The sequence below is a fragment of the Psittacula echo genome (genome assembly GCF_963264785.1).
Source record: "Psittacula echo genome assembly, chromosome: 6".
In the NCBI taxonomy this organism is placed as follows: Eukaryota; Metazoa; Chordata; class Aves; order Psittaciformes; family Psittacidae; genus Psittacula; species Psittacula echo.
The window spans coordinates 36,271,003-36,296,496 of NC_137743.1; the positions used below are offsets into that span (position 1 = coordinate 36,271,003).

General features: G+C 36.4%; 1 protein-coding gene across 1 annotated transcript in view; it reads right to left on the bottom strand.

Annotated features, from left to right (window-relative positions):
* Positions 1-25,494, bottom strand: part of LRP1B (LDL receptor related protein 1B) — a gene marked incomplete at both ends in the record, with an annotated part of 775,176 nt that overhangs the window by 255,123 nt on the left and 494,559 nt on the right. The window contains 7 exons of the mRNA XM_080621164.1: positions 1,636-1,881; positions 5,368-5,568; positions 12,258-12,440; positions 13,475-13,642; positions 14,919-15,011; positions 21,642-21,758; positions 23,651-23,776. Of these exons, the coding sequence (XP_080477290.1) occupies positions 1,636-1,881; positions 5,368-5,568; positions 12,258-12,440; positions 13,475-13,642; positions 14,919-15,011; positions 21,642-21,758; positions 23,651-23,776 (1,134 nt within the window). The remainder of the gene's footprint in view (positions 1-1,635; positions 1,882-5,367; positions 5,569-12,257; positions 12,441-13,474; positions 13,643-14,918; positions 15,012-21,641; positions 21,759-23,650; positions 23,777-25,494) is intronic.

The window sequence follows — 25,494 nt, forward strand, 5'->3', positions numbered from 1 at the left end:
AACATATGTTCCTGATCTCATACTGTATTAGTAACTATTTACATATGATAGTAACAATTATGGAGACACAAAGACTCAATTTAGAGATCATTCTGGAAATTACAACAACAGTCATTCCAGCCTGATGAATGTAAATCACATTCTTAATGAATTAAAAAATAGCTCTAAGGCATAACTTGTAATTCAGGAGCATTTGCTAAAAAGCTCTTTAAAAGAAAAAGAACATCCATGATATAAACATAAATTTTAATTACTGATATTTTTGCAGAAGAGAAATATTTTTCTTGCATCCAATACGTATTTTGGCCATAAGTAATTTACAGCCTTCATTACTACTGTAATGAAGTTCTAAAATGTTTTATAAAATAGCTCATTGTCAAAGCAGATTGATTAGAATTTGCCTTTTCTGAAATAAGGATCATTAAGTTGGTTGTGAACTACTAAATTTCAGGTGACTACCAACAGGAAACTTGGGAGTTTATTTCTAGCTTTCATAGAATCATAGAATTATAGAATAGTTAGGGTTGGAAAGGACCTTAAGATCACCTAGTTCCAACCCCGCTGCCACGAGCAGGGACACCTCACACTAAACCATGTCACCCAAGGCTCTGTCCAACCTGGCCTTGAAAGACTTAGCCTTACAGACTCAGATTTTTTTCATGTAAATCATCTGAGGAAATGCTGAGTATCTGGAATAAATCAAGATGATCTTATTTGTGGTATCTACTGAACTATGAACAATCAGAATAAGTGACAGACAGTTTGGGAGACATTTCTACTCCGAATTGATGAGATACTTATCAAAGAATAAAATTAATAAAGAATAAGAATATAAAAAACCCCCTTAACTAAAATTTTGAAAATTTAGAGAGCAAAATCAATGCTATTTGTAACTGCCTACAAGGAGGTAAAGATATGGTGGCAGTTTATATTGCACATACATGTTTGTATTTTATAAACAACACTGCACTTGAAAAATACACCCCTAACATAGTTTCTAAATAATTTCGGAATCATTCACAGCAGTGAAAAATGAGGGGAATGCATTCCCCTCTCCTGTTTTGGTTTATGTTGGTTTCCTTCTTGATTAGTGAGCTGAAAGGCCTTACTGATGTCCAAAAACAAGAACCAGAATGTCACAGGTGAAAAACCAGGTTAAACTCCGAATGCTAACAGGAAGCGGATAATTGACTATATGTGTGTGCATGAATGTTTAAAATTAAACTTCTGAACCCTCAAGTAACACTGATCAATACCATGATGTCACAGGCTGATCCACTTCTTCAAAATACATAGTAAATCCACCATATTATACACACACACATTACACACACACAGTACACACACTTATGTATACATATCCCCTGTAAATTAAATATACATGAAAAACTATAAAACTCAAACAACTTAGGAATTATGTGATATTAACATTCTTAGAAAGGCTTATATTACAATACCCCTTCATCCCGCATCAAGAATAGGGACAGCTTTATTGAGTTCTTCATATTGCTGTCAGCCATGCATTTGGGCAATCCAAGCCTATATTTCTTTCAAAATTGAAATAGCCTCTCACTAAAGGGACATAACAGCTATTAACATCTGGAATATTAAAAAATACATTAAATTTTAACTCACCAGTACTAACACAGTTTTCTCCATCCTTACTGAGCTTCCAGCCTTCATAACAGGAGCACTTGACAGTATTTTTATGCTGTTCGCATACTTGACTACACTTAAGGTGCCTGGTACAGTAATCCATGATCTCACAAGTTTTGTTGTCTATACTAAGACTGAATCCTGCAGGGCAGGAGCACACAATTCTTCCTCCAGGAATCACAGAACATTGATGGCTACATCCCCCATTGTTAAGTGAACATTCATCTGAAATAACATGGAAAAAATTTCCCAAACATTAAAGGCTGCAGGGCTGACAGGCATCTAAGTAGCAGAAAACTAATTTTACATTTGTTAAACAGCTTTCTGGATTTAGTTTTTTTATATTATCTAATTTATAAGTATTTGGCATGGTAGCTTTACTGCAACCTTCCAAGCTTGTAGCATGGTGGATGTACAATGTACATACATTTTCAAGCTTGCATGCATATTATTTTATTCATTAATAATTAAAAAGTGTCCACACAGAGTCAGTTCAAAGACCATTACAGCTCAATCATCTTCAACGCTGATCAAAACCTGATGCCCAGGGAAACAAGTGTACTTTCACAAATACATCCCTACCTCCAGCCACTTGAGCTTTCAGGGAGAAGGCTCCAACTCTTAGTCCTACACACCCATATCACAAGCAACTTGTCAAAGAAATATGCACAAATTAGAAGTAAAAATCAGGATTTCTTTCTCCTCATTTTCCAGTAAGATCAACTACATAATACTACTGCTTCAATCTCTGTGCCAGCACTCTCACGCTATATTCTGCAGGTATTTGATGATTTACAAAGCTCTGCTAAGCAAATTGAAGTTGATTTAGGAAACCTTTAAAACACCTGAATTAAAAGCATGAAAATTGGGCCTGTAAGAAAGTCTGGGACCTTTGAAGCAAAGCAAACAAAAAAAACACCAAAAAAAACCCAACCAACCTATAGAACTATTCCTTACCTCATGGTACTACTGGTGTCCAGGGTATCAATGGGAAGACCAAACTGACCTACTGTCGCTGGAAACTAGGCTTTTTTTTTGTTTGTTTGTTTGTTTTTTTTTGCATCTTTTAGTTATTTTGTTAGATTCTAACAAGCTCCTGAAAGCCTTGCTCACTTATGGCAAGATGTTTAGTGTGGGGTGTCCCTGCCCATGGCAGGGGGGTTGGAACTAGATGATCTTAAGGTCCTTTCCAACCCTAACTATTCTATGATTCTATGTATAAAATCCAGCAGATTTCTACAGAAGAAATATTTCCTTACCATCTAAAAAAACCCACAAAAACCAACAAAACAAACAAACAAACCAAACCAAAATAAAAAATAAACCAATAAGAATAATAAACCCCTTCTTCTAACAGTCCTTTGTTCAGATTTCAAGTTTGGTCTTTTGTAGCTTTTTTTATCATAAAGGATTCAAGTTCCTTTATATGACTAATGGCAAATGTGTTGTCCAACATCCCATATTTGTCCTTCAGTTTAGGGTTAGGTATGTTTTAAAGCTAGCTAATTAAAAACCACTGAAATACCTGCTGACTAATAACACACCATCTAAAAGTTGAAACAACTATTAAAATCCAAGCTTGGCCCTACATAGTAGCCAGTAGGATAAAGGTGTCATAATGGGCTGCTACTAGTAGGAAGATAATTGTCCAATCACAGAAATAGCACAGAAATAATATAAATTATCTTACACTGTAATTTTTTTCACCTGGAGTCTAGACAGCATGAGATTCATATGTAGCTCTCAGAGGATTTAGGTCTACAACATAACATATTCCAGAGGAGCACCGAATTTCAGGTCCTCTCCTGCAGCACCGTCTGCAAGACTGACCAGCAGAACAGGACAGTGTGAAGATCTCTCTGACATACCCTGCAGCTGCTGTTGCCCAGCCAGTGAACTCTGCCTCCTGTGCTAAGCAACTGTGCTTAGTCCAGTGCAGGATCACCTACAAATGACAGATCCTACAAGGTAAAAATGCTTGTAAATATCTCCAAATGCTTTGCAATGGAATGCTGGAGCTTGGAAAACATCTTATGCAAAGCAAGGTCAGTGGCAAGAGGCAAACTGTTGATATAATAATAAAAAAATAATTATAAAATCACCAAATTTTTTCCTAAAGCTGGGTAATGTTCAAGGATCACCTCCTCAAAGCTCAGGAGTGGTGCATCCCAACATAGACGAAGTCAGGCAAAAAGACCAGGTGGCTTGCATGGATGAAGAAGAAGCTCCTGGACAAATGCAGACACAAAAAGGAAGCCTAAAGAGGGTGGAAGCAAGGACAGGCAGCCTGGGAGGAATACAGAGAAATTGTTCAAGCAGCCAGGGATCAGGTCAGCAAAGCTAAAGCCCTCATAGAATTAAAGCTGACCAGAGATGTCAAGGGCAATAAGAAAAGCTTCCATAGGTATATCAGTGATGGAAGGAAAACTAGGGAAAATATGGGCCCCCTCCTGAAGGAAATGGGAGACCTGGTTACCTGGGACATGGAGAATGCTAAGGTATTCAATGACTTTTTTGCCTCAGTCTTCACTGCCAAGAGCTCCAACCACACTCCTCAAGCCATAGAAGGCAAAATCAGGGACTAGGAGAATGAAGAACTGCTCACTGTAGGTGAAGATCAAATTCAAAACCATCTAAGGAAGCTGAAAGTACACAAGTCCATGTGACCTGATGAGATGCATCTGTGGGATGAGAGAACTGGCAGATGAAGGGGCTAAGCCACTGCCTATCATATTCGAGAGGTTGTGGCAGTCTGATGAAGTTCCCACTAACTGGAAAAGGGGAAAAATAAACCCCATTTTTAAAAAGGGGAAAAAGGAAGACCAAAGAAACTATCAGCTGATCAGTCTCACCTCAGTGCCCAGCAAGATCATAGAGCAGATCCTCCTGGACACTATGCTAAGGCACATGGAAAATAAGGAGGCAATAGGTGGCAGCCAACACAGCTTCACTAAGGGTGAATTGTGCTTGACAAATGTGGTGACCTTCTATGCCAGGTTACAGCACTGACATCCACCAAACCACAGCACTGGTGGATCAGGAAAGAGCAACTGATGTCATCTACCTGGACTTGTGCAAAATATTTGACACTGTCCAGCATCACATCCTTGTCTAAAAAGGAGAAGCATGGATTTGATGGATGGACCACTCAGTGGATAAGGAATTGCCTGGATGGTTGTGCTGAACAGTTGTGGTCAACAGCTTGATGTTCAAGTGAAGACCTGAGACGAGTGGCATTCCTCAGGGGTCAGTACTGGGATTAGCGTCATTTAACATCTTTGTCAGCGACATGGACAGTGGGACTCGGTGGACCCTCAGCAAGCTTTCTGATGGTACCAGTTTGTGTGGTGCATTTGACACACTGGAGAGAAGGGATGCCATCCAGAGGGACCTTGACATGGTTGAGAATTGGGCCTGTGCAAACCTCAGGAAGCTCAACAAGAGCCTTTTAAATTATTTTTCTCCAGGAGTATTTTAAGGGGTTAGGAAATAAAGGAATTACCTAAGAATTATGTTTTCCCTTATTTGAAGAAAACTAATACTTCAAGCACAAACCCAGTATGATTGAAGTAAAAAATCATCCTATTAAGCTACTATAATAAAATTTCAGTAAGATAAACATGAGATCTGTTTTTTAGGTAAAAAGTATTATGACAAACAATAATAACAATAAAACAAGTATAATCAGGAAAATGTGTCTAAAAGAAGTACCACAAAGGTCGCCTTCATCAGATCCATCAGGACAATCTCTTCTCCCATTGCAAAGCTTCTCAGGCTGTAGGCAGATGGAGGTATCATTAGCACAAGGGTATTTTGGTGGTCCACACATATAGCCCTCGCAATTATCCTCATCAGACTGATCCTCACAATCAATATCGCCATCACATAGCCACGCTTTGCTAATGCATCTCCCTTGGAGAAAAGAGACAATAAACACAGGAAATTAGACTGGAAGCAAACTTTAGAAAAAAACTTCAGTAGCATTACATAGATATTTGGTTTTATTATGCTTGCTATTAATAGTACTTTCCTCTTAGATGAAGAGAAGTCAACTTTTACGTATACTCTGAAGCATCATCCAGATCAATGTTGACAGTAATTTTCCAAGCAACATCAATCCTAGCTATTCTATGCTGAACATAACAGGCAGGACACAGCCTCATAATCTGTTAAATATTACAATTATAATAAAAAGCTTTACATTTTGTTTCTTTTTAATTCTGCTTTTCTTCATCTCTCTTCCTTTATTTTCTAGTCCTGCCATAGGAGCTACGTTTCAATGTAAGTCTATTAGCATAGGTTTCAGAAACAAAATCTTTCCAGGAAGTATACACAATACATTCCCAGATTATGACAGGTGAATGATCATCTTTTAGACAAATTAACTACAGCAGATGAAACTTCCTATATGATTTCAGTTTTATCAAATCAAGGTTCAGATCCTTTCTTTCACTCCTCCAGAGGTAGGGGGAGGGAGAACTTTTCTGCTGACCATCAATGTCTAGAGGCAGCTTCTTGATTAGGTATTAGATTAGCATCACCCAAACCAGGGATTTTATTAGGTGCAAAATAACTGAGATTAAGAATGCTACCACTTCCAGGTGTGCATCTGTGAGTGCTCTCGTTCCAAACTGGTTTTCAGTTCTCAAGCATAAACTTGTTACTTACTAGCTACAACCAGTATGGGCTAGCTGTAAATTTTGATAACACCTAGACTTGAAGTGGAATGTACTTTATTCTTTAAGCAATAAAGAGACAACAGGAAGAACCACAGGTTAGGAAGCCTGGGCTGTGCTTCTGCCTATAAACTATTTAGGTAGAGAAAAATCAGTCTGGAATGGGAAAGAAGATCCTGGAAATGTCTAGATCCATTGACGACAATGCTGGTGGATGCCCAAGAGTGGTAACTGCAAACTGTTGCACAGCATGAAATGACACAGCTTTTGGCCCCTTCTTCCCAGTTTAGCAACAATCCTCCAAATAGGAAGCTGAGATTGATCATGACTTTGTGGGAGGAGCAAGCAAGTCATTATGTGAAATAATCAATTGGAACAAAACACTGTTTGCCCTTTAATGTACCTCAGTGTCACATCTGCTACAGGCAGCCTTTTACTTCTGTACTGACTATGACACAGTTCAACATAAAGCTACCTCAAAAGGGATTCTTTATTGCTGTCCACACAGTGTAGCAACTGTCCCTAACTGTAACTCTACTATCTGCCATAATACAGTAGCAGATTTCAGTTTTCTTTAAAGGAAATATTTGCTTGAGAGTAACAAAGATTTTCATTTTATATTTTAGTCATCTTTTAGTGGGGAGGGTGCTAATATCCTCAAAGAGTGACAACAGGGCAAACTATAGCAAAACAAGAACAATGAAAAATTTGTTTCTGCGCACTCACAAAGCATATGTGAGACTGTTTTCACTTTTGATGAAGAAAAGCAAGAAGTGAAACTTTAGGATCAAACTACAATGAGTGTGGTTTCAAGCAACAGAACATCATTTTGCCAGTGCAATCACCTGGAAAACTGAAAAAGTGTCAATGAGAATGAAAATAAAAGGTGTCAATTAGAATGAAAAGCTTTCACAGTTTTTTTATAATGGCCAAAGTCCCAAATATCCTACAATGAAAAAAACAGAATTGCACAGACACAAGAAAACAAAGTTGCATGCATGATATGTTTGTGGTTTATCATTACATGGAATCACAAGTGTTTAAAAAAAAGTGCCTATATTCTTTATTATTTTGAGATGATCATTGATTTTTATATATTATTATAACACAGCAGTAGAATGAAAGCTAATGGAAAATACCATCATCAAGCAAACTAACCAGATCCCAAAGTAAACTGACATTGCTTCCAGTAGAGCTCCAAATCTGTTTTTTAATCTTTTACACATACAAATGTTTACAGAGCAAATCAGTTTTACTGCCTTCCTCTGACTTTAATGAAGATATGTTTTATAATGAAAGATTAATCTTCCACTACAATAGCTATGACATGTTCTTAAGTAGAATATATATTCAAGGAAATAATCTTTGCCAAAATTCTAAAGAGATGGACTTAATGAAGTATTATGACCGTCTTGAAATAATTCCTTAATACTCGCTGAAGTATTTTTACTTTACTGACTGTTCTTGAAATTTACATTTTTGGTTTCCAGGAATATTTTAGTAAAATTCCATCATATATTAACCGTCTCAATGGACCTATCTGTTCTTTCCATGGCTTTTTTGTGTAACACAAAAATATACATAAAGTAATGAATCAAAATTCCTGAAGCAAATAGTATGTGGGAAAGCCAGATCAAAATGCTTTCCCAACATTTTTTATTTCCTACAAATATTAGCAAGTATGACAATTAACTTTTTATATACTGTTCAGTCTTTGTTGGGATACTGAGCCCAGCAAGTTTTTTAACTGATTATATATTTTACTGTAGGAAAACTACTTTGATGGAGCGTTATTGCATTCAGCTTCATCGTACTGTTAATTCTTGCTGCCTACAGCTGTAATGCCTTCCTAACTTATAGAATGGACTCAAGCTCATTTCCATCAAAATGAAAGAATGTTCTGACACATTTAACTAAATGTTGTGATGATAAATTGACGATCTTGCTTGTCCTGCAGAACACACCTGAGACTTAGACTGAACTACATTCTTTCAAGAAATAATTAATTTCTGTAATTGGTAATTTCTGTGTTTCAAAAGCTATTAGTAGACAGCAGATGTTTATGCATGTCTCCTGGATGAGACGGAAGAAAAAAACTCAAGGCCTAAACAAAACAGCTGTTGCCACAGAAAACAAAGGAACTATGAACTGAGAATAAAACCAGTACTGGAGCAACATGTACAATTTTGTTTACTTGCTATGGTGTTTTCTTTTAATTTTTTAATGTCAACTAAATCCACCGCTCAAGTTAGAAATTTCATCATTTTGAACAAGCATTATGTTCAAAAGGGTTATTAAAGTATTTGTTCAAGATATACAGCTGTAAGGATCTAATGGTGAGAGAGGAGGCAGAGCAGGCAGGGAACAAGTGGAAGCAACACAACGGGGTAAACACACCTTATGAGCAATACTCTTTCCTCTCTTTGAACTCCTTCATGCATCCCGTTCTGATGTTCTTACTTAATCTTCTCTTCCTTAAAAACTCCTCTCATGCCATATCTCTCCACAGTAACCTTTTCCTCCTCATGAGCCCCGACAATATGTAGCGCAGCCCTACCAATTTCTTTATCAGTTTCGTTTCAGTATCGACTTCTTCCCATTCTTCTCTACTTGTCACATACTTGTATCTTGACTCTTACACTTCCATCCATCCAGTACAATTGCTATTTCTCTCCTCTTCCAGTATCAATGTGATGACCACCCACCCCTTGACTTCCTCTCTATGTACTTCCCTTATGTTCCACACCAAAGAAATCTTACTTCTTCCCTCATCTTCCCTGCTCCCCACTCCAGTATGTTATTAACATATGAGAACACGTGAGGAAAAGAAGGGTAAAATAATAGCCCACAGGGTAGCAATAAAAATGCTAAGATACAAAATTAACTGTTTCTTGAAATAAATACAAAAAGCAGCAAGTATGACAAATACACATTACAGTTCAGATCAACTGCTTACTAAACTAAAGTATATCTGGCTCTTGCATTCATCTTAAAAAAGTACTTGATTATGATCATTAGAGTAATTAGATAACTTTCTAACTGAGACTGCACAGATTCTGCTCCTGGTCCAGTAATGCAAACTTTAAAATAGTGAGATGGAAAAAAAATTATGGATTTATGTAGTACATAAAACTGAGCCTATAATTTCTGGAGGACAGAATCAGAATTTAAAATAGGAAGTTAGCTCTTGGTCTAATCTAATAATATCTAGTCTAATGCAAAAGAATACTAATCTAATTTAAAAGTAGAAAATAACTGGCTAGAAGCAGCCCAACAGTAGTCAATCTCAATCAGGTATTTATTGCATCTCATATCCTCATATCTCATCTCATATCCTACTGCTGTGCAAACTCTAGTATATTTTTCATCACACTTCATCATAACCAACCATGTAATGTTCCTGAAAAAATTAGAAACGTCACTCTGAAATCTGTTCACTCAAGTGCCCTGCAGCATTTTGGTTGACTTTGGACATCACAGTTCAAGAGCTGCACAGGTCAGAAAGTTCCAGTGAGACCAACAAAAGTACTAAAGGTTTAAAAAAAATAAAGTAAAACCAGAAGATATGCAAGGGGGAAAAAAGTATTTGTTTATTCAGTAAATAATGTGGTTAAGGAGACACATGACACATATTCAAAAGATTTTTATACCGGTGAAAAAATGAAGACAATGAACTAGCAGTAAAGATTCAGATGACTTATTAGGAAAAAATGTTCAACTATTAGAGGCAAGTTACAAGAAGGCTATCTATATAAGTTATAAAATATCCACTGTTGGATATTCTTAATCATGTATCAGAAAAAGGGCTAGATATGATGGGTTCTCAAAGCAATCATTAATCTAAAGCAGATAAATCTTCAGCTGAAGGCTGACAAATGCTGAAATTGCAATATGACACTCACGTCTGTGGCATTGTGACAGATTAACCACAGCCAACAAAAACTACAGTAAGAAAAGAACCTGTAGCTACTATTTACAGCCATAAACCTAAAAAGAAGTAAGCAAAAAAGTAGGCAGTAACATTTCACTATTGCTGTTCTCACCAACTGTCACTGCCCTCAAAATGTACTAGATCTTCTCCCTCCCCACCCATACACACGTTCCTACCCAGACCCATAATATTCTTTATTAGGAAACCAGATGACACTACCAAGCAGTCTCTAATCGAAGAATTAGCCAATTTCTCCTCGTGTGAGCAATTCTCTTAAGTGTGGAAGACAGACAGCATTATTTCTTTAAATAATCCACAGAGAAAATTATGTGTATTCTAAAACCTGACAGAATCATGACAGAAACTGTTTCTCAGAAACCCATTACTCCTTTAATCTACTATATGGATACTACTGAAAAGTGGCTAAACAAGAATTTGCTTTTGCTGTTTTCTCTTCCAATGCATTACTAACATGCCTGCTCCAGAAGAGTGATTTTGCTCCTTCCCTGACTGATGGAAGAAAAATAGTGAGAGGGAAAAAAAAAAAAAAGGATTAAACTATTACAACTGATTTCTAAAGTGATGCTTTCACACAACCAATAAGCTTAATTTCATCTTCCTCTCAATCAAAGCCAAATACCCTTGAATTTAGCAAATGCTTGATGACAATTTTTTTGCTGTTTTTATATGTGGCAGCTAGAGAAGTCACATTTCATGCCTCTTCCTGTAAAACAACTGAGGTATTGCTGTCCTTGTGCACAACTAAACATAGGTAGGTGCATAATGAAGCAATGCAAGTTTGAGACCTTTTCCCCATTTAAGCACCAGGAAAGAGATAGTACCAAGGAAAAAGTGTATTTCCCCTGTGTCAGGGTTCCTATTAGCCTATTTCAGGAAAACAGACCTATTAAAAGTGAATAAACTTTTTACTTATTGAAGCTGCTCCATTTAACAGCTTCTTGTTGCATTCATCTTTATGGAAACTGTAAGAACACAAAAGGAAGTGTTTTCTTTAGACAAGATTCAGTATTCCATATTTATTTACCCCTACATTATGATTTCTAGAATTTAAAAATCCAAGTAGCACCAAACCTCCAAGCATTTCTAAGACTTCCCAAAATAATTCACATATTAAAAATTAATTCTGTTCACACTGTAGATCTGAATAAAGCATCTTACATCCACACATATTCACACACACATCCAAATACTTTTGGACAGAGCTCACATAACCAGCCTGCAACATCTATCATGCTTAGCTGTAATACAGGCATTAGAATGGGTTCTTCTCTCCTGTAATAATTATAGTTGCCTAATGGCAACAATAAGTACTGCTTATTATATTTTGAATTAAATTTTGCTTTGAAAGTTATTTTACCCCTAATACTTCATTAAGCTGTGAAATAAATTATTAAAAGATTAATACATTGCTGACATGCATTAATTTCTTCCTAACTGGACTGCCCCTTCAGAAAATGTTCCATCAAAGCATTACTTTGCAAAATATCTTCATGTAAAGATTGTCACATCCTTTTCACAACTTTTAATGCAGCACACTTATCAAAATTTTATTTTAAACATACACTGTGTATTTTTCTTTCAACATGAAAGTTCTAATTTCCAGTGCTGCAGTTCTAATTCTTTGAAGTCTTCTAGTTAATTACTTTATACCATTTAAATCAACTTATTTCTAGGGCCAAAGTTGTAAAATAGAAGAAAATACCTGGACTTTTAAGTACCGGTAAATGCTATATTTAAATATTTGGCTTGATGTATTATCATACAGAACAGTTTCAGCTTTAAGTAATCTCAAACTCCATCCATTTTATATCGCAAATCATTAAACAGGTTAGGAGAAGTATGTTAATGGTATTTTTCTGGTATGACTGCAATAAGTAACATCACCTTACTAGTATTAAGCAGTATTCAAATAGTATTCACACAGACAATGCATACAGAGTGAATGACTGCAAAACATACATCCAAGCTCATACCTGTACTCCTGCAAGAAAACTTTGTTTTTTCATCACACAGTCGTATAGTTCCATTACAGCCTTTTTCATCACTACCATCTTCACAGTCCTTTTCTCCATCACACCGCCACAACTCAGGAACACAGCTCCCATCAGGACTGCACTGAAACTCCTTCCCACTGCATCTTCCAGTAGAGGGAGTTTCTTAGAAAAATAAGAAATTACATTGAAGAATTTGCTCATATAAGTTTCTTCCATGCCAAGCCTACAATAACTTAGAATCCCCCTTCCTAACCAAAGCCAAAATCAAAAGTACCCAAGCATAATCCTCAAAACTCACTATTCCTTCTTAACTCATTACTCCAACACAAGCTTCCAGATGAGCTCTTATTCTTATTCTGCTCATTCTCTTCACTGCCATTCCACCACAGATTCAAGGTAAACACCAATTTGTTTTTTTTTGCACTGCTGTCAGACAAGAATGAATTTAGAGATGTAAGGAGGACCAAGGCTGATAAAAGTTTTCCTGGTGCTTTGTAAGCCCATCCTCACACCACATTCCCTCCTCCTTCATTCTACTCTTTCCCAAGAAGGTCTATGTCCTAGTGGACCAATAAAATTATGTGCAATTATTTTCCTGTGGAAAAAATCACTATGAGAAAAATAAGAGAAAAATATTCCTCCATTCTTATCTGATTATTTCTTATGCTTTGCTACAAGCATCCTCCCCTTCTCTCCCCATCAAAATGAATACAGTGCATGGCACTGAAATGGAACTGCAGTCTTGTTACAACATTTTTATGCTTCAGTAAGACCATTGGAAAAACAAAACAACAAAACCACCTCACACACAACAGAAAAATACAGATCAACAATAAGAGTGTTACTGCATAAAAGCCCCAGAAAATATAAACAGTAACTTCAGGAATGCTGCTTACTCTCTCTTTGCCTAGGCAGTACGCATCTCTGACAAGACAAACATCATGTTTAGCACAATTCAGTGAAGTAAAACTACAAAACTTCTCAGTACAATACCAAGTCCGCTTTCAAATGTATTCTTCTTCTATGATACACTTCTGTATTACCACTTACACTTGACATATTTTCCATACCAACCTTTACCAAGGCTAAAAGCATTTTCTCTTTTTCATTGACTGAAGATGGGTCCTTTGTATTTATAATAAAGTATTCTCTGTGCTTGTATGTATTAAAATGTAAGAAGAGAAAAAGCAACTAACCTTCCTTGCTGCAGTTTGTTTTGGTTTCATCACTGAAATCTCCACAGTCATTGTCACCATCACATGCCCAATGACTTGGAATACATCTACCATTATAACATCTGAACTGATCAGCAGAACATGAGTGAACACAGCCTAGTTCATCACTTCCATCACCACAGTCATCATCTGAAAATATTATTATTTTAAATACAACAATGCTAAAAAGACAAAGATTCTCAATAAAAGATACGAGGAGAAAGAAATATTTCCAAGAAGGCAAGACAAAAAATAACATACAGTAAATAATGTACATGCTTACTGCCTGCAGGGATAGGGTAAAATCATTTCTAACGCAAGCAATTCTTTAATTTACAGACAGTATTTCACTCTGCCACTTTGGATAATTTAAAATCTTACTTACTCACAGTTATTCAGTTACAGACACTAGCAAGCACGAAAAGGCTGTGGATTTTCTTAATTTCTTTACTTGTGTTTAACTACCCAGGCTTCCAAACAGTATTCTCAGTGATTCATTAAGTTAACTTGGACAGTTAAGCACACTCAAAAAGAACTTCAAATAAACCAAAGTGAAAATATGATGTCAGAACTTCTTTTCAATAGTATTACAAATGTTATTTCCATGTACTTGGAAGAGTGCAAGGTGTAGAGAGATGGCAGCATATAGATAATGCTGGAATGTAGTTTCCAATTACTCTATGTTTTAGCTATTACAAAAATCTTAAAGAAAATTCCCACAATTTGATTGTGATTGCCAAGACAGGGAAAGACAAATATGTCAGGTAAATGCTAGAGGATCTCCTTGCAGAGAATTTGAGCAAGCACACTGTGATAATTTGGAGAATCTGTCCCTTTACAACTATGAATTCCTGTCAGTCATATAAAATCTTAATAATAAGAAATGCTATGGTGGATGAAGAACCAACCCAATGTTATCAGGACTGGCATGACATCACTCCCCCATCACAAGCTCTGAGAGAAGGTTCATTTTAAGGTTCATTTTAACAGCTGTCATTCAAATACGTAATCTTTCAGACAAAAGAACTACATTTTCTTAGCCACCCCTCTCGAGCTATAGTATTTATTAAATTGAACTCACAACAGAAAACCTCAGATACTTCCATGATTGGAACTATTTTGTTTTCTAAAACTAGAAAATACTTTCATAAGCAACAGCTTTCTTTTTTTTTTTTTAACCAATCAAAGTTTAAATCACACTTTATGCTACAGAACATACTGTTTGTAACTATTACCGTATCATCCACTGCATCATTCTTTCTGTGAAGCTTCAATATTGCTGCTTTCTAGGTCAGGTCAGTAATTTAAAAATACTGTATTTATTCTCTGACCACTTACAAAACAAACTAGCAATATCAGCCTCAAAAGAAGAGAGGGTATCAAAGCAATATTTAAGCAGGATCTACCATATCCATTGCAGATGTACTTGATAACTTGCCTGAATCACAGAGCCATTTGCTGCTAATGCATCTTCCATTTTTGCATATAAATTGACTCAGCAGCTCACATGTTGGGAATTCTGTGGAAGTGTTAAAAAAGAAATAAAAACTATTAAATGTAGATTCTGCTTAATAATATTCTTCCACCTTCCTACATGCATAAATTACACAAGCATATTGTACGAAATATTTTCACCTGACAAATATATATCTAGAGAGGAGAAAAGTGTGTAACAGATTGGATAAAAAGGTTTTTAACTGTAAATGCTAGTCCAAATGCTATCCTTTTTCAACACAGACCACTGAAATGCATTATTCTTTGTCATATAATATGGTCCTACATTCCCATCAGACCAGGGCTGTCTTTGCCACTAAGCGTGCTAATATTTATGAATAATGACTATAGCTTGATGACTGGTACAGACTGTACTTTCAATGTATGTATTTACATAAAAAAGTTCTCCAACTGCAATAGTACTGCCATTATAAGATGGAAAATGGAAGACTATAAAATGAGAAAGTTAAGTTCCAAGCAAAAGAACATTCAAGAAAAAGTTATTGTACACAGACATTAAAAAATTCTAAAATTATGGTGTCAGCATTTACAATTATTTCCTCCAAGGATTCCAGTAAAAGTAGTAGAAAACTGAGATAATATAATTCATAGGGACTCATAAAAACACATCTCTGTGTAACACAGATATGTATTTAATATGCTTCTGCATAGAACAAAATTTTTTCAGCTTCTTTTTCTTCTAAGACCTATCATACAGCTCATACAATTAACATGTTAAAGAGTGCTTGCATTCATTCAGTTTGGAAAACACACCAGCTTTACAAAACCTGGCAATTTGTAAGAAACAATCTGAAAGTCTAACTGATTCATAAGGAATAAGGAGGAGCCTAAATTCTCTATAATGACCATCAGAACAGTCAGACACCTCTCAGCAACTGACACTAATGCAAACCAAAGATGACAACATGGACAATCTGCCTGAACTGCTACTTCAAGGCAACTTTGTCCTTCACTGAAGGATTTCAGGTTGGAAGTTCTTACACAATATAATCGAAATGCAACGGAAATGTCCAAAATGGTGCACAGTCCTGTCAGCCGCACCAAAACTGCCCAAGCTGAGAACAAATCTCCAAGTGTATTCCTCAGTAGGTTGCTCTAGCTACACTGGGTTGTTCTAGTATTGCTACAACTGAAACAACAAAGATTTTGAGAATTATGCCATGTAATTAGCACTCAAGGTTTTCTAAACTTTTAAACCATGCTACATAAATGTAAAGCTTTCTTAGGACAAGAAATGAATTAGTCTCCAAAGTTAATAAATTCCTGTTTGCTGTCTTTGGTGCAGAAAATGTTTTAAAGTTAACTGAAAAGATGGCTTGGTTTTGTTTTTCGTTGTGGTTTGTTTTTTTTTTTTTTTTCTTTTTTTTTTTTAAAGTCCAGAGGGAGTTCTGGCTTACATTCATGCCTGAAGTACCAAACCAAATCAGCTGTATCAAATAGTAAAATTTAGAGATCACCAAAACCATTGAAAGACTGAAGTGATTAGTCTGCTTCAACACAGAAAAGGGTGAGAAGTTGATAGTGATGACAATTACACTCTGTCAATTACTCCCGGAAAGTTTTATAGGGTTTTTTGGGGGAAAAAAAAAAAAAAAAAACCAACCCAAAAACCAAACCAAACAAATAAAACCAAAAAACACCATTTTTTGCTGTCTTGGGGGACAACAAAAATCTGTTCTGAGACAAAAAAGGGAAATGTGCAATTACGATGGTACTTAGCTACAATATGTGCTTTATGTGGTTCAAGCAAAGCTTGCAGCCATTTTTAATTTCACCTTTTAGCTGTTGAATAATATTTCCAGAAATTTAACTCATACATTAAATGTAGTATTCCTGTCTGCCATACATGAATGCCTTCATGAATGACTACATGAATGACTTTCGGTTCATCTGTCTAACCAAGACCTGTACAAAAGAGACAGAAACTAATTCAAATTAATTGTAACTATCCTGGACACCACCCATGTCAGGATTCTCAGCCCATCACAATCTTTCTAAGGAAGTTCTGCAGTATCTCCAGTGTTTGCTTCTCACCGCCCCAGCCTCCACCATCATCTGCAGCTTTATCTCATACTCTAGAGAACCAGCACAATAATTTTCTCTTGTTGTCCCTATGGTCTCCTCAGTACTCTTTTTCTTTTCAATGTTACAGAAAAGAGATGCACATTTTGTAGCTGATTTACAGCCATCTCTGTGCCAACTGTCCAGAAAACAGAGAAAGCAAGAAAGGAGCCTCTTAAGCTCACAGAATACCCTCTCCACAGTGTAGGAATCAATCTCATTTCTCTCTGCTATCCAGCTGTATTGTAAAAGCTCAGGTTTTTGGTACTTCTTTCACCCTTCTATTACTGAGTGCAAATGTTATAATAATGAACTGATAAACATATGGACAGAAAAAATGACCATGTCTTGTTTCCTTTAGGAAAGCAATAATAAAATAAGGAGGGTCTCTTCAAACTTTCTTCAGGAATGCCATGCTTCTTCACAAATCTGGCTGTATCTTTAGAAAAAGTTTATGCATTTCATCTTTGCAGTCCTGCTCACCCCAGCTATATGCCAATATAAGCACACTTAACTTATTGAATCAATAGGAGCCTAAAGTTTACATAGTTAAAGACTTGTGCAGTTAAAAATCAACACTTTGCAATGGTAATAAAAAGCAAACCATTATTTTACTTTTAATATCAAAACTTGTGAATACAAGAGTTTTAAACTGTTTCATAGAAGAAAATAGGTATCACTAAATAAAATAGCTAAATAAATGCCATTAGCAGGCCCATTAGCCATCAAATCAAAAGGGAGAAGGAAAAATGAAGTATATGACACATTTGCACAGTCACAGTATTTGAAGAAAAAGAGACAAGATTCTAAAACATGAAACATATGCAAACTTTGGCCAAACTGAAAAACAGCAGCCCTGAGAAAAAAGGTTTGCACATGTTGGTTGATGAGAAGCTCAACATGACCAGGCAATCATAGAACAGTTAGGGTTGGAAAGGACATTAAGATCATCTAGTTCCAACCCCCCTGCCATGGGCAGGAACACCTCACACTAAACCCTGCCACCCAAGGCTTTGTCCAACCTGGCCTTGAACACCGACAGGGATGGAGCATTCACAACTTCCCTGGGCAACCCGTTCCAGTGCCTCACCACCCTCACAGTAAAGAATTTCTTCCTTATATCCAATCTAAACTTCCCCTGTTTAAGTTTGAGCCCGTTACCCCTTGTCCTGTCACTACAGTCCCTGATGAAGAGTCCATCCCCAGCATCCTTGTAGGCTCCCTTCAGATACTGGAAGGCTGCTATGAGGTCTCCACGCAGCCTTCTCTTCTCCAGGCTGAACAGCCCCAACTTTCTCAGCCTGTCTTCATATGGAAGGTGCTCCAGTCCCCTGATCATCCTCGTGGCCCTTCTCTAGACTTATTCCAACACTTCCATGTCCTTTTTATGTTGAGGACACCAGAACTGCACACAATACTCCAAGCGAGGTCTCACGAGAGCAGAGTAGAGGGGCAGGATCACCTCCCTCAACCTGCTGGTCACGCTCCTTTTGATGCAGCCCAGGATATGGTTGGCTTTCTGGGCTGCGAGCGCACACTGAAGCCGCCTCATGTTAAGTTTCTCATTGACCAACACCCACAAGTCCTTCTCCGCAGGGGTCCTCTGAATCTCTTCTTTGCCTAACCTGTAGCTGTGCCTGGGATTGCTCCAACCCAAGTGTAGGACCTTGCACTTGGCATGGTTAAACTTCATAAGGTTGGCATCAGCCCACCTCACAAGCGTGTCGAGATCCCTCTGGATGGCATCCCTTCCCTCCGGCGTATCAACTGAACCACACAGCTTGGTGTCATCGCAAACTTGCTGAGGGCGCACTCAATCCCACTGTCCATGTCACCAACAAAGATGTTGAAGAAGACCGGTTCTAACACCGATCCCTGAGGGATACCACTCGTTACTGGTCTCCAGCCGGACACTGAGCCATCGACCACAGCTCTTTGCATGCAGCCATCCAGCCAGTTCTTTATCCACCGAGTGGTCCACCCATCAAATTGATGTCTCTCCAATTTATAGACAAGGCAATGTGCACTCACAGCTCAGAAATCCAAAGGTATCCCGGGCTTCATCAAAAATAGCATGACCAGCAGGTCAAGGGAGGTGATTCTCCCCATCTACTCTGCTCTCAGGAGACCACACCTGCAGTACTGCAGCTCTGAGGCCCCCAGCACTAGAGGGACGTGAACCTGCTTGAGTGAGTCCAGAGTACAACCAGAAAGATGCTCGGAGGGCTGGAGCACCTCCCCTAAGAGGACAGGCTGAGAGAGTTGGGGTTGTTCAGCCTGAAGAAGAGAAGGCTGCGTGGAGACTTTAGAGCAGCTTTCAGTACCTAAAGGGGCTGACAAGAAAGCTGGAGAGGAGCTTTTAGAAGGGTGGGTAGGGACAGGACAAGGGGGAATGGCATTAAACTGAAAGAGGGTAGATTTAGATTACATATAAGGAAGAAGTTCTTTATTGTGTGGATGGTGAGACACTGGAACAGGTTGCTCTGGGAAGCTGCGGCTGCCCCATCTCTGGAAATATTCAAGCCCAGGTTGGATGGGCTTTGAGCAACCTGGTCTAGCGGAATGTGTCCCTGCCTGTAGAAGGGAAGTTTTAACTAGATGATCTTTAAGGTTCAACTAAACTGGTTTTTGATTCTATGAAGCAACTACTGATTAAATGATCTGAAGAAATATTCTGTATCAGCTGACAGAATGCCAAACAAAACACATAGGAGAAATTACAAAGACGAAATTAACATCTTTGTACTAATAAGACGCCTGAGAACAAGGGGTAAAGCTAATCAGATAAACTATTATAGTACCCACTGCTGCAATGTACCATTGCATAGAATGCTATAATTTTAGAGATTGCAAAATACATGTTCACTGGGATCACTTATTCTACTTCTGTACATAACAGAACTTACTTGATTTAAAACATGGCAATTACACGTCTACCTTAATAATATCATCACTGTTACTATCTTAATAATTTTATTTTTATTTAGATTTTATCAAATATGTAATCTATTTTGAAGTAACTGATCAGACACCTGTTACTGTCAATATAAAATTAGTTTGCTTTTTTCTGGTTATATCACTACTAAGGAAAAGGAGGTCAGTAATAAAAAATAAGCCAAGAGAAAGCAGGCAAATGTTCCAGGAAACATAACTTTTTAAATGTAAAAATTCTGAAAAATCCTGAATGCAATTAGACAAGAAGGAGATGCAGAGTATTACTCATATGGAGATAAAAAGTAACAATTTAAACTCAACTAAAAAGTATCAGCTGGTTGCCAGTCATGAATAATTGGTAATTAAACGGATTTAAGGGATTATGGATGTACAGAATTTATTGATTGGATCCTACATGTTGCCTTCCATAGATTCTCAGGTAACTGAGGTACTGGAGATTTATATTTATGGAACACAGGGCATCATGGAATCAGCCTATGACTTTCATCTATGCATTTAGTTTGTATTTTTTTCTTGCTCTTCACTGCCAGTGATTCATAGGTATTGAGATTTTTGAAGAAAAATTGTTACTAGTAATAGAACTCTAGTAACTCTACTGAAAAGGTTTACAGCAGTAAGAAGCTTCAAAAAAGCGAAGTAAGACCATGCTTTTCCAACTACACTGCTTTCATAATTTCTCCCTGATTAAGAAACAGCCTCTTGTTATATCTGAGTAAAATACAAATTTAACTACTAAGCATCCTAAGAAGTACACTTTAGATTTTTCTGTGCACAACCTGTCACTTCACTTCTACAGGACTGGTGCTACTAAAATAATCAGTCTGTATTCTTTCTTGAAAACTCTCGAAAATTCATTTCAAACCACATCCTACTGTATTGTGACGCACTTACTAATTCATATTAGTAAGTGCAGGAATATCACAAATATTACCTCATAAACAGGGAACACACCATGATACAGTATTTTGCAGACAGCTCATTGACCCTTTTGCTCTCAGACTCACAGCACTTACCTGTGCTGCCAAACAGATGAAGGCAGTCATGCTGACTTACAAAAACCTGAATTGTTTGGAAGCAGCTGACTAGAGAGAATCAACCTCTTCTTGCAATATCTCAGTAAAGCAGTAATTAGCAGAGCTGCTGATACTCACGTTATAAAAAATAAAAGACTATTTTTTTCTGCAAAATACATCAAAATAGCCTTCTGATCAGACTTCAAAAAGTCTGACTTTATTGACATCTAGAATATGTTTAGGGGCCCATATGAAGTGGCATGTGGCTGACATACAGATAATTTTTTGAGGCTACAGTATTTGATAGGTGCTGTAAATTAGAAGAGTGTTAAGTTGATCGCTCTGCATATTTGGCATTGTAGTTAAAAACTTATTAATATAAAATGCAGCCTTTGGTTTGGGTTTATTTATTAGTCAAATAAACTGTATTTGTCACTTCAGAAAAAAATATTATCAGTTCATCTAAAACCAAAAAGGCTCCTTGTATTTTTTCTACCTGGCAATTCATGTGAGAGATCCTTAGATGTTTAATTTTTTAATAGAATAATTTTACTTTTTTCCCTGAAAAAAAATACCAAACAAAAAAACAACCACAAAACACTCACCACAGGATGTCATTTCATCAGTTTCATCTCCACAGTCATCCTCTCTGTCACACAGCCACGACACTGGAATACAGCGCCCATTCCCACAAGAAAATTGGTCAACCTGACACGTTCTTGCTGTCAAGAAAAAACACTCCAAAAATACAAGGGAAATGGACTCAATCTGTTAGGGCTCTGTATGTAGAAGTTATGTGACTAGATAAGGAAGTTGCAAGTCTGGAGGACATCTCTTGGCCTACTGCATGTTTTACCTGATCTGACTACACATAATTAATCTCCTTTGAGAAAATTGAGGTCATCTGCAGGACTGCATTCTACCTATGTTAGGTAGATTTCTTAGTGGTTTCTCCAACATATGAGAACATGAATTTTTATACATAATTATACAAAACTAAGCGGTAGAAGAGCACCAATGTTTGCTAAAATATAATTAGTTGTAAAGTTGAAGTAAACAACAACCGGCATACAGAAGTCCAGCAATTGAAATATTAATAAACTGTATTTCCTAAATAATGATAGTAAAATTATTATTTACACAGAAAAAACGTAATATACAAAAAGTGTGTGATGTGCCTGGCCTCACCGTTCTTATAATCATAGAATCATAATCTTTGCCTTTGCAAATATGCAACTGTAATGATCCACTAAACAAAATTAGGTATGTCTTTCTTCTGAAGAAATAAAGATTGCTAAAAGAAACCATGCTATGTAACTACATAAATTACTTTGAAGGCTAATGAACAGTAAAACTTCAATAAAAATAACATATAAAGCTGACATTACTTGTAATTCATCTTCAAAATGTGAACCCATAACTATAATGTCAGTGACAGCAACACAGATTTGGATTCCAAATTTAAGCTTTTAAAGTTCATCTATATGTGGTTCCACACTTTGAAGAAAAAAAAAAAAAAAAAGAAAAAAAGAAGACTGACACATCAGAAACCGCAATAGCCAACAGAATATATCTTCATTTGTTATTAACATTTATCAGTTTCATTTTTCTTTACAGAAGTAGCACAAAATACAATAGAAGAATGTAAGTTTCAAGTATTTTAAAGAAGTATTTTTTAAAACATGAATAGCGTTTGCCACTGCTGGAACAAAAGGGAAAAACAACAATACAAAATTCAAACCATAGCCAACTAAAACTGGGATAAAAAGTATGGTCTTAAATCCAACTCTTACCTTATAAGAAAACAGTTGAATATCAAAGGATATCAAGATGTATGACAATCCACAATAATACCATAGAGGTGATATGGACACTCTAGGTCTGCGATTTTGCTAGTGTGCTTTTACCTAAATTGCACAACTAACAACTAGACTGGTTTTTATATGCATGAAAATTTAAATCAAGGAGAATGAGTTCACAGAATATTTTAAAACACAACGTATGCTGTCTACCACTGCATTTCAGTTTAAAATAGTCATCAGCTTATTGATGCATATTTTGTGTAGCAGATATTTAATGATTTTTTAGTGTACTCTACCAACAAGCACTAAACATCACTTCCATACAAGAAATGGACTGATTTGGAGCTCCATGATTTACTGCAGTGGAATCCATAAGCAATCTTCATCTTGGCATTTCCTTAAACATCCACTAAACAGTTAATAACTTAGAAATTAAAACAATTTCAAGGTAACAAGGGAAACTTAACAACTAATTATGCTTTTGTCAGCATAAAATTAAATTTACTAGTGACATGGCACTCATCATAGCATATTAACAAAAAAAATTCTAACTGCCAAAAAAGGACTGAGCAGGGAAAATTTTGTACCTAAGCAGTGCTTTGACAGTCAACCCATATGGACAGACTAAGTGCTGAATTACTTTGGAAAGCACAGTCAAGAATAAAGATTAAGAAAATACAATTTAATTTCCAGCCTTAGTGGTATAAAAATTTGAATTAATTTAAAATGCCAATAATCAGATTACTAGTAGCAGACTGAGGTGTTTATAGAACTGGAGTTTGAGAACTTGTTTACACAAGTAAAATTTTTACCTGCACAGGTTTTATTGGTTTCATCTTCATTATTACCACAATCATTAGCTCCATCACAAAGCCACCTCTTGGGAATGCAGCGATTATTTTGGCACTTAAAATGATCATCAGGACAACTATGATTGGCTGGGAAGAAAAAAAAAAAAAAATATTTCCTCCTAAAAGAATGATTAGAGAAAAAACTGCTGAAAATAATACATTAAAGGGTATTCCCTGGTGATGCGGTTAGTATGGTTACCCTGTATATACAGTCGCTATGATATACAGATTGTTGCAAACCAGTCAATTAAAAAATACTGTAGTATTTCAATCAAAATTAAACAATATATAGTAAAGATTCTCCTATCATACTAGCATCAATATGGAGATTCTCTTCTGCTAGCTACTAAGTGATAAAAGGTAGCAGCATTTTACAGTGTTGCTATTTATTTAAAGAAAAATGTCCTCAATACCATTTTATCAATGTGATGAGGTTGGCAAACTGACGTGCATATAAAAAAAAAACAACACACTGAAGGAACAGGTGCAAGTTCTGTGCACATCCAAAATATTATACTACAGTGAGCAGGGATTTAGACAGGTTATAAAAAGCTTCTAAAATGATGCACATTACTGTCAATGGCCACATAGAGATCTGTTATTTACTTACCACGAAATTAGTGTCAGAAAGGGAAATATGCAACACAGTTTAAAACTGCTGAAAAATCTGGTATTCAGGAGTGAGCAAGCATCTCACAAACATGTTTTTGCTAGTCCAGCATCACGGTAAGGATGAAGACCGAGTGCATGGAAATTATCTAAATAGTACTGGCCTCTTCTTGCAGCTGTAGTAAGTATACATGTTCTGCTTCTTTTAGGCCAATAACAAGATCTATTATTAGTGGATCTTGCTAATTTTGATCTACACAAGAACAGTAAACTATACACTTTCAAATGCTGGGTTGAAAATAATCTTGAACTATTTTCCACCTACTGGGCCATCCAGTCTCTTTTTTAAAATTTAAGATGTATCTGAAAACACACAGTATTTAAAATGAAAGGATGTCTTGCAGGTTTATCCTTGATATTTCAGTAGCTTTTATCTTTGACCTTTCTACCCATTCTTCATACTGAAAACAGCACAGAGCAAATGTGGTATCAACAGCACACGAACCCTTCATGAGTATTTTCTGTGGAGGGTGCAAGAACATTGGAAGCAAAGATTTAATAATCTGAGCAGAAAGGTGTTCCAAGTCTTTAATACTTATGAAGCAACCTAGCTGGCAATGTGACTGGAGAATAAAACTTATCCATGTAATAAAATTATAAATTTCAGACTTCTTCACATCTGACTTTAATACCAGACATAGATATTGTTTTAAATGGTACTTTTGCTTACATACATTTATTAACATGTGTGTATTCTAGTCATAATTGCAAATATTTCCAACTAAAAAAAGAACTATTGAAGTTACTATAGCAACTGCTGAAAAGAGATTAATGTTATCATACTGGCCACCTAAACTATATATCACACAGATTTGGGACCAGATTATGATTTAATTTATATTTATACAAATTCTCTGAGAATTACAAGCTTTGATCAATGAATTAGTCCACATTACATTAATTCACATAAGAATCAAGTCAACTCTGCCAAAAGATTTTCTTGTCAGTGTCATTATTAGTTAAGCTCCTTATTTAAGTGTAACAACCCCGATACTAAAATAAAAATGTTAGTAAATACTACATTTCAGAATTGAGCAAATGTTTTGAAAAAAATTAGAACTGAAATCAGTAAAGACTACTACACAGAGTTATAAAAATACATAAATGCAAAGAAAAATTCCCACATTGGCCATGTA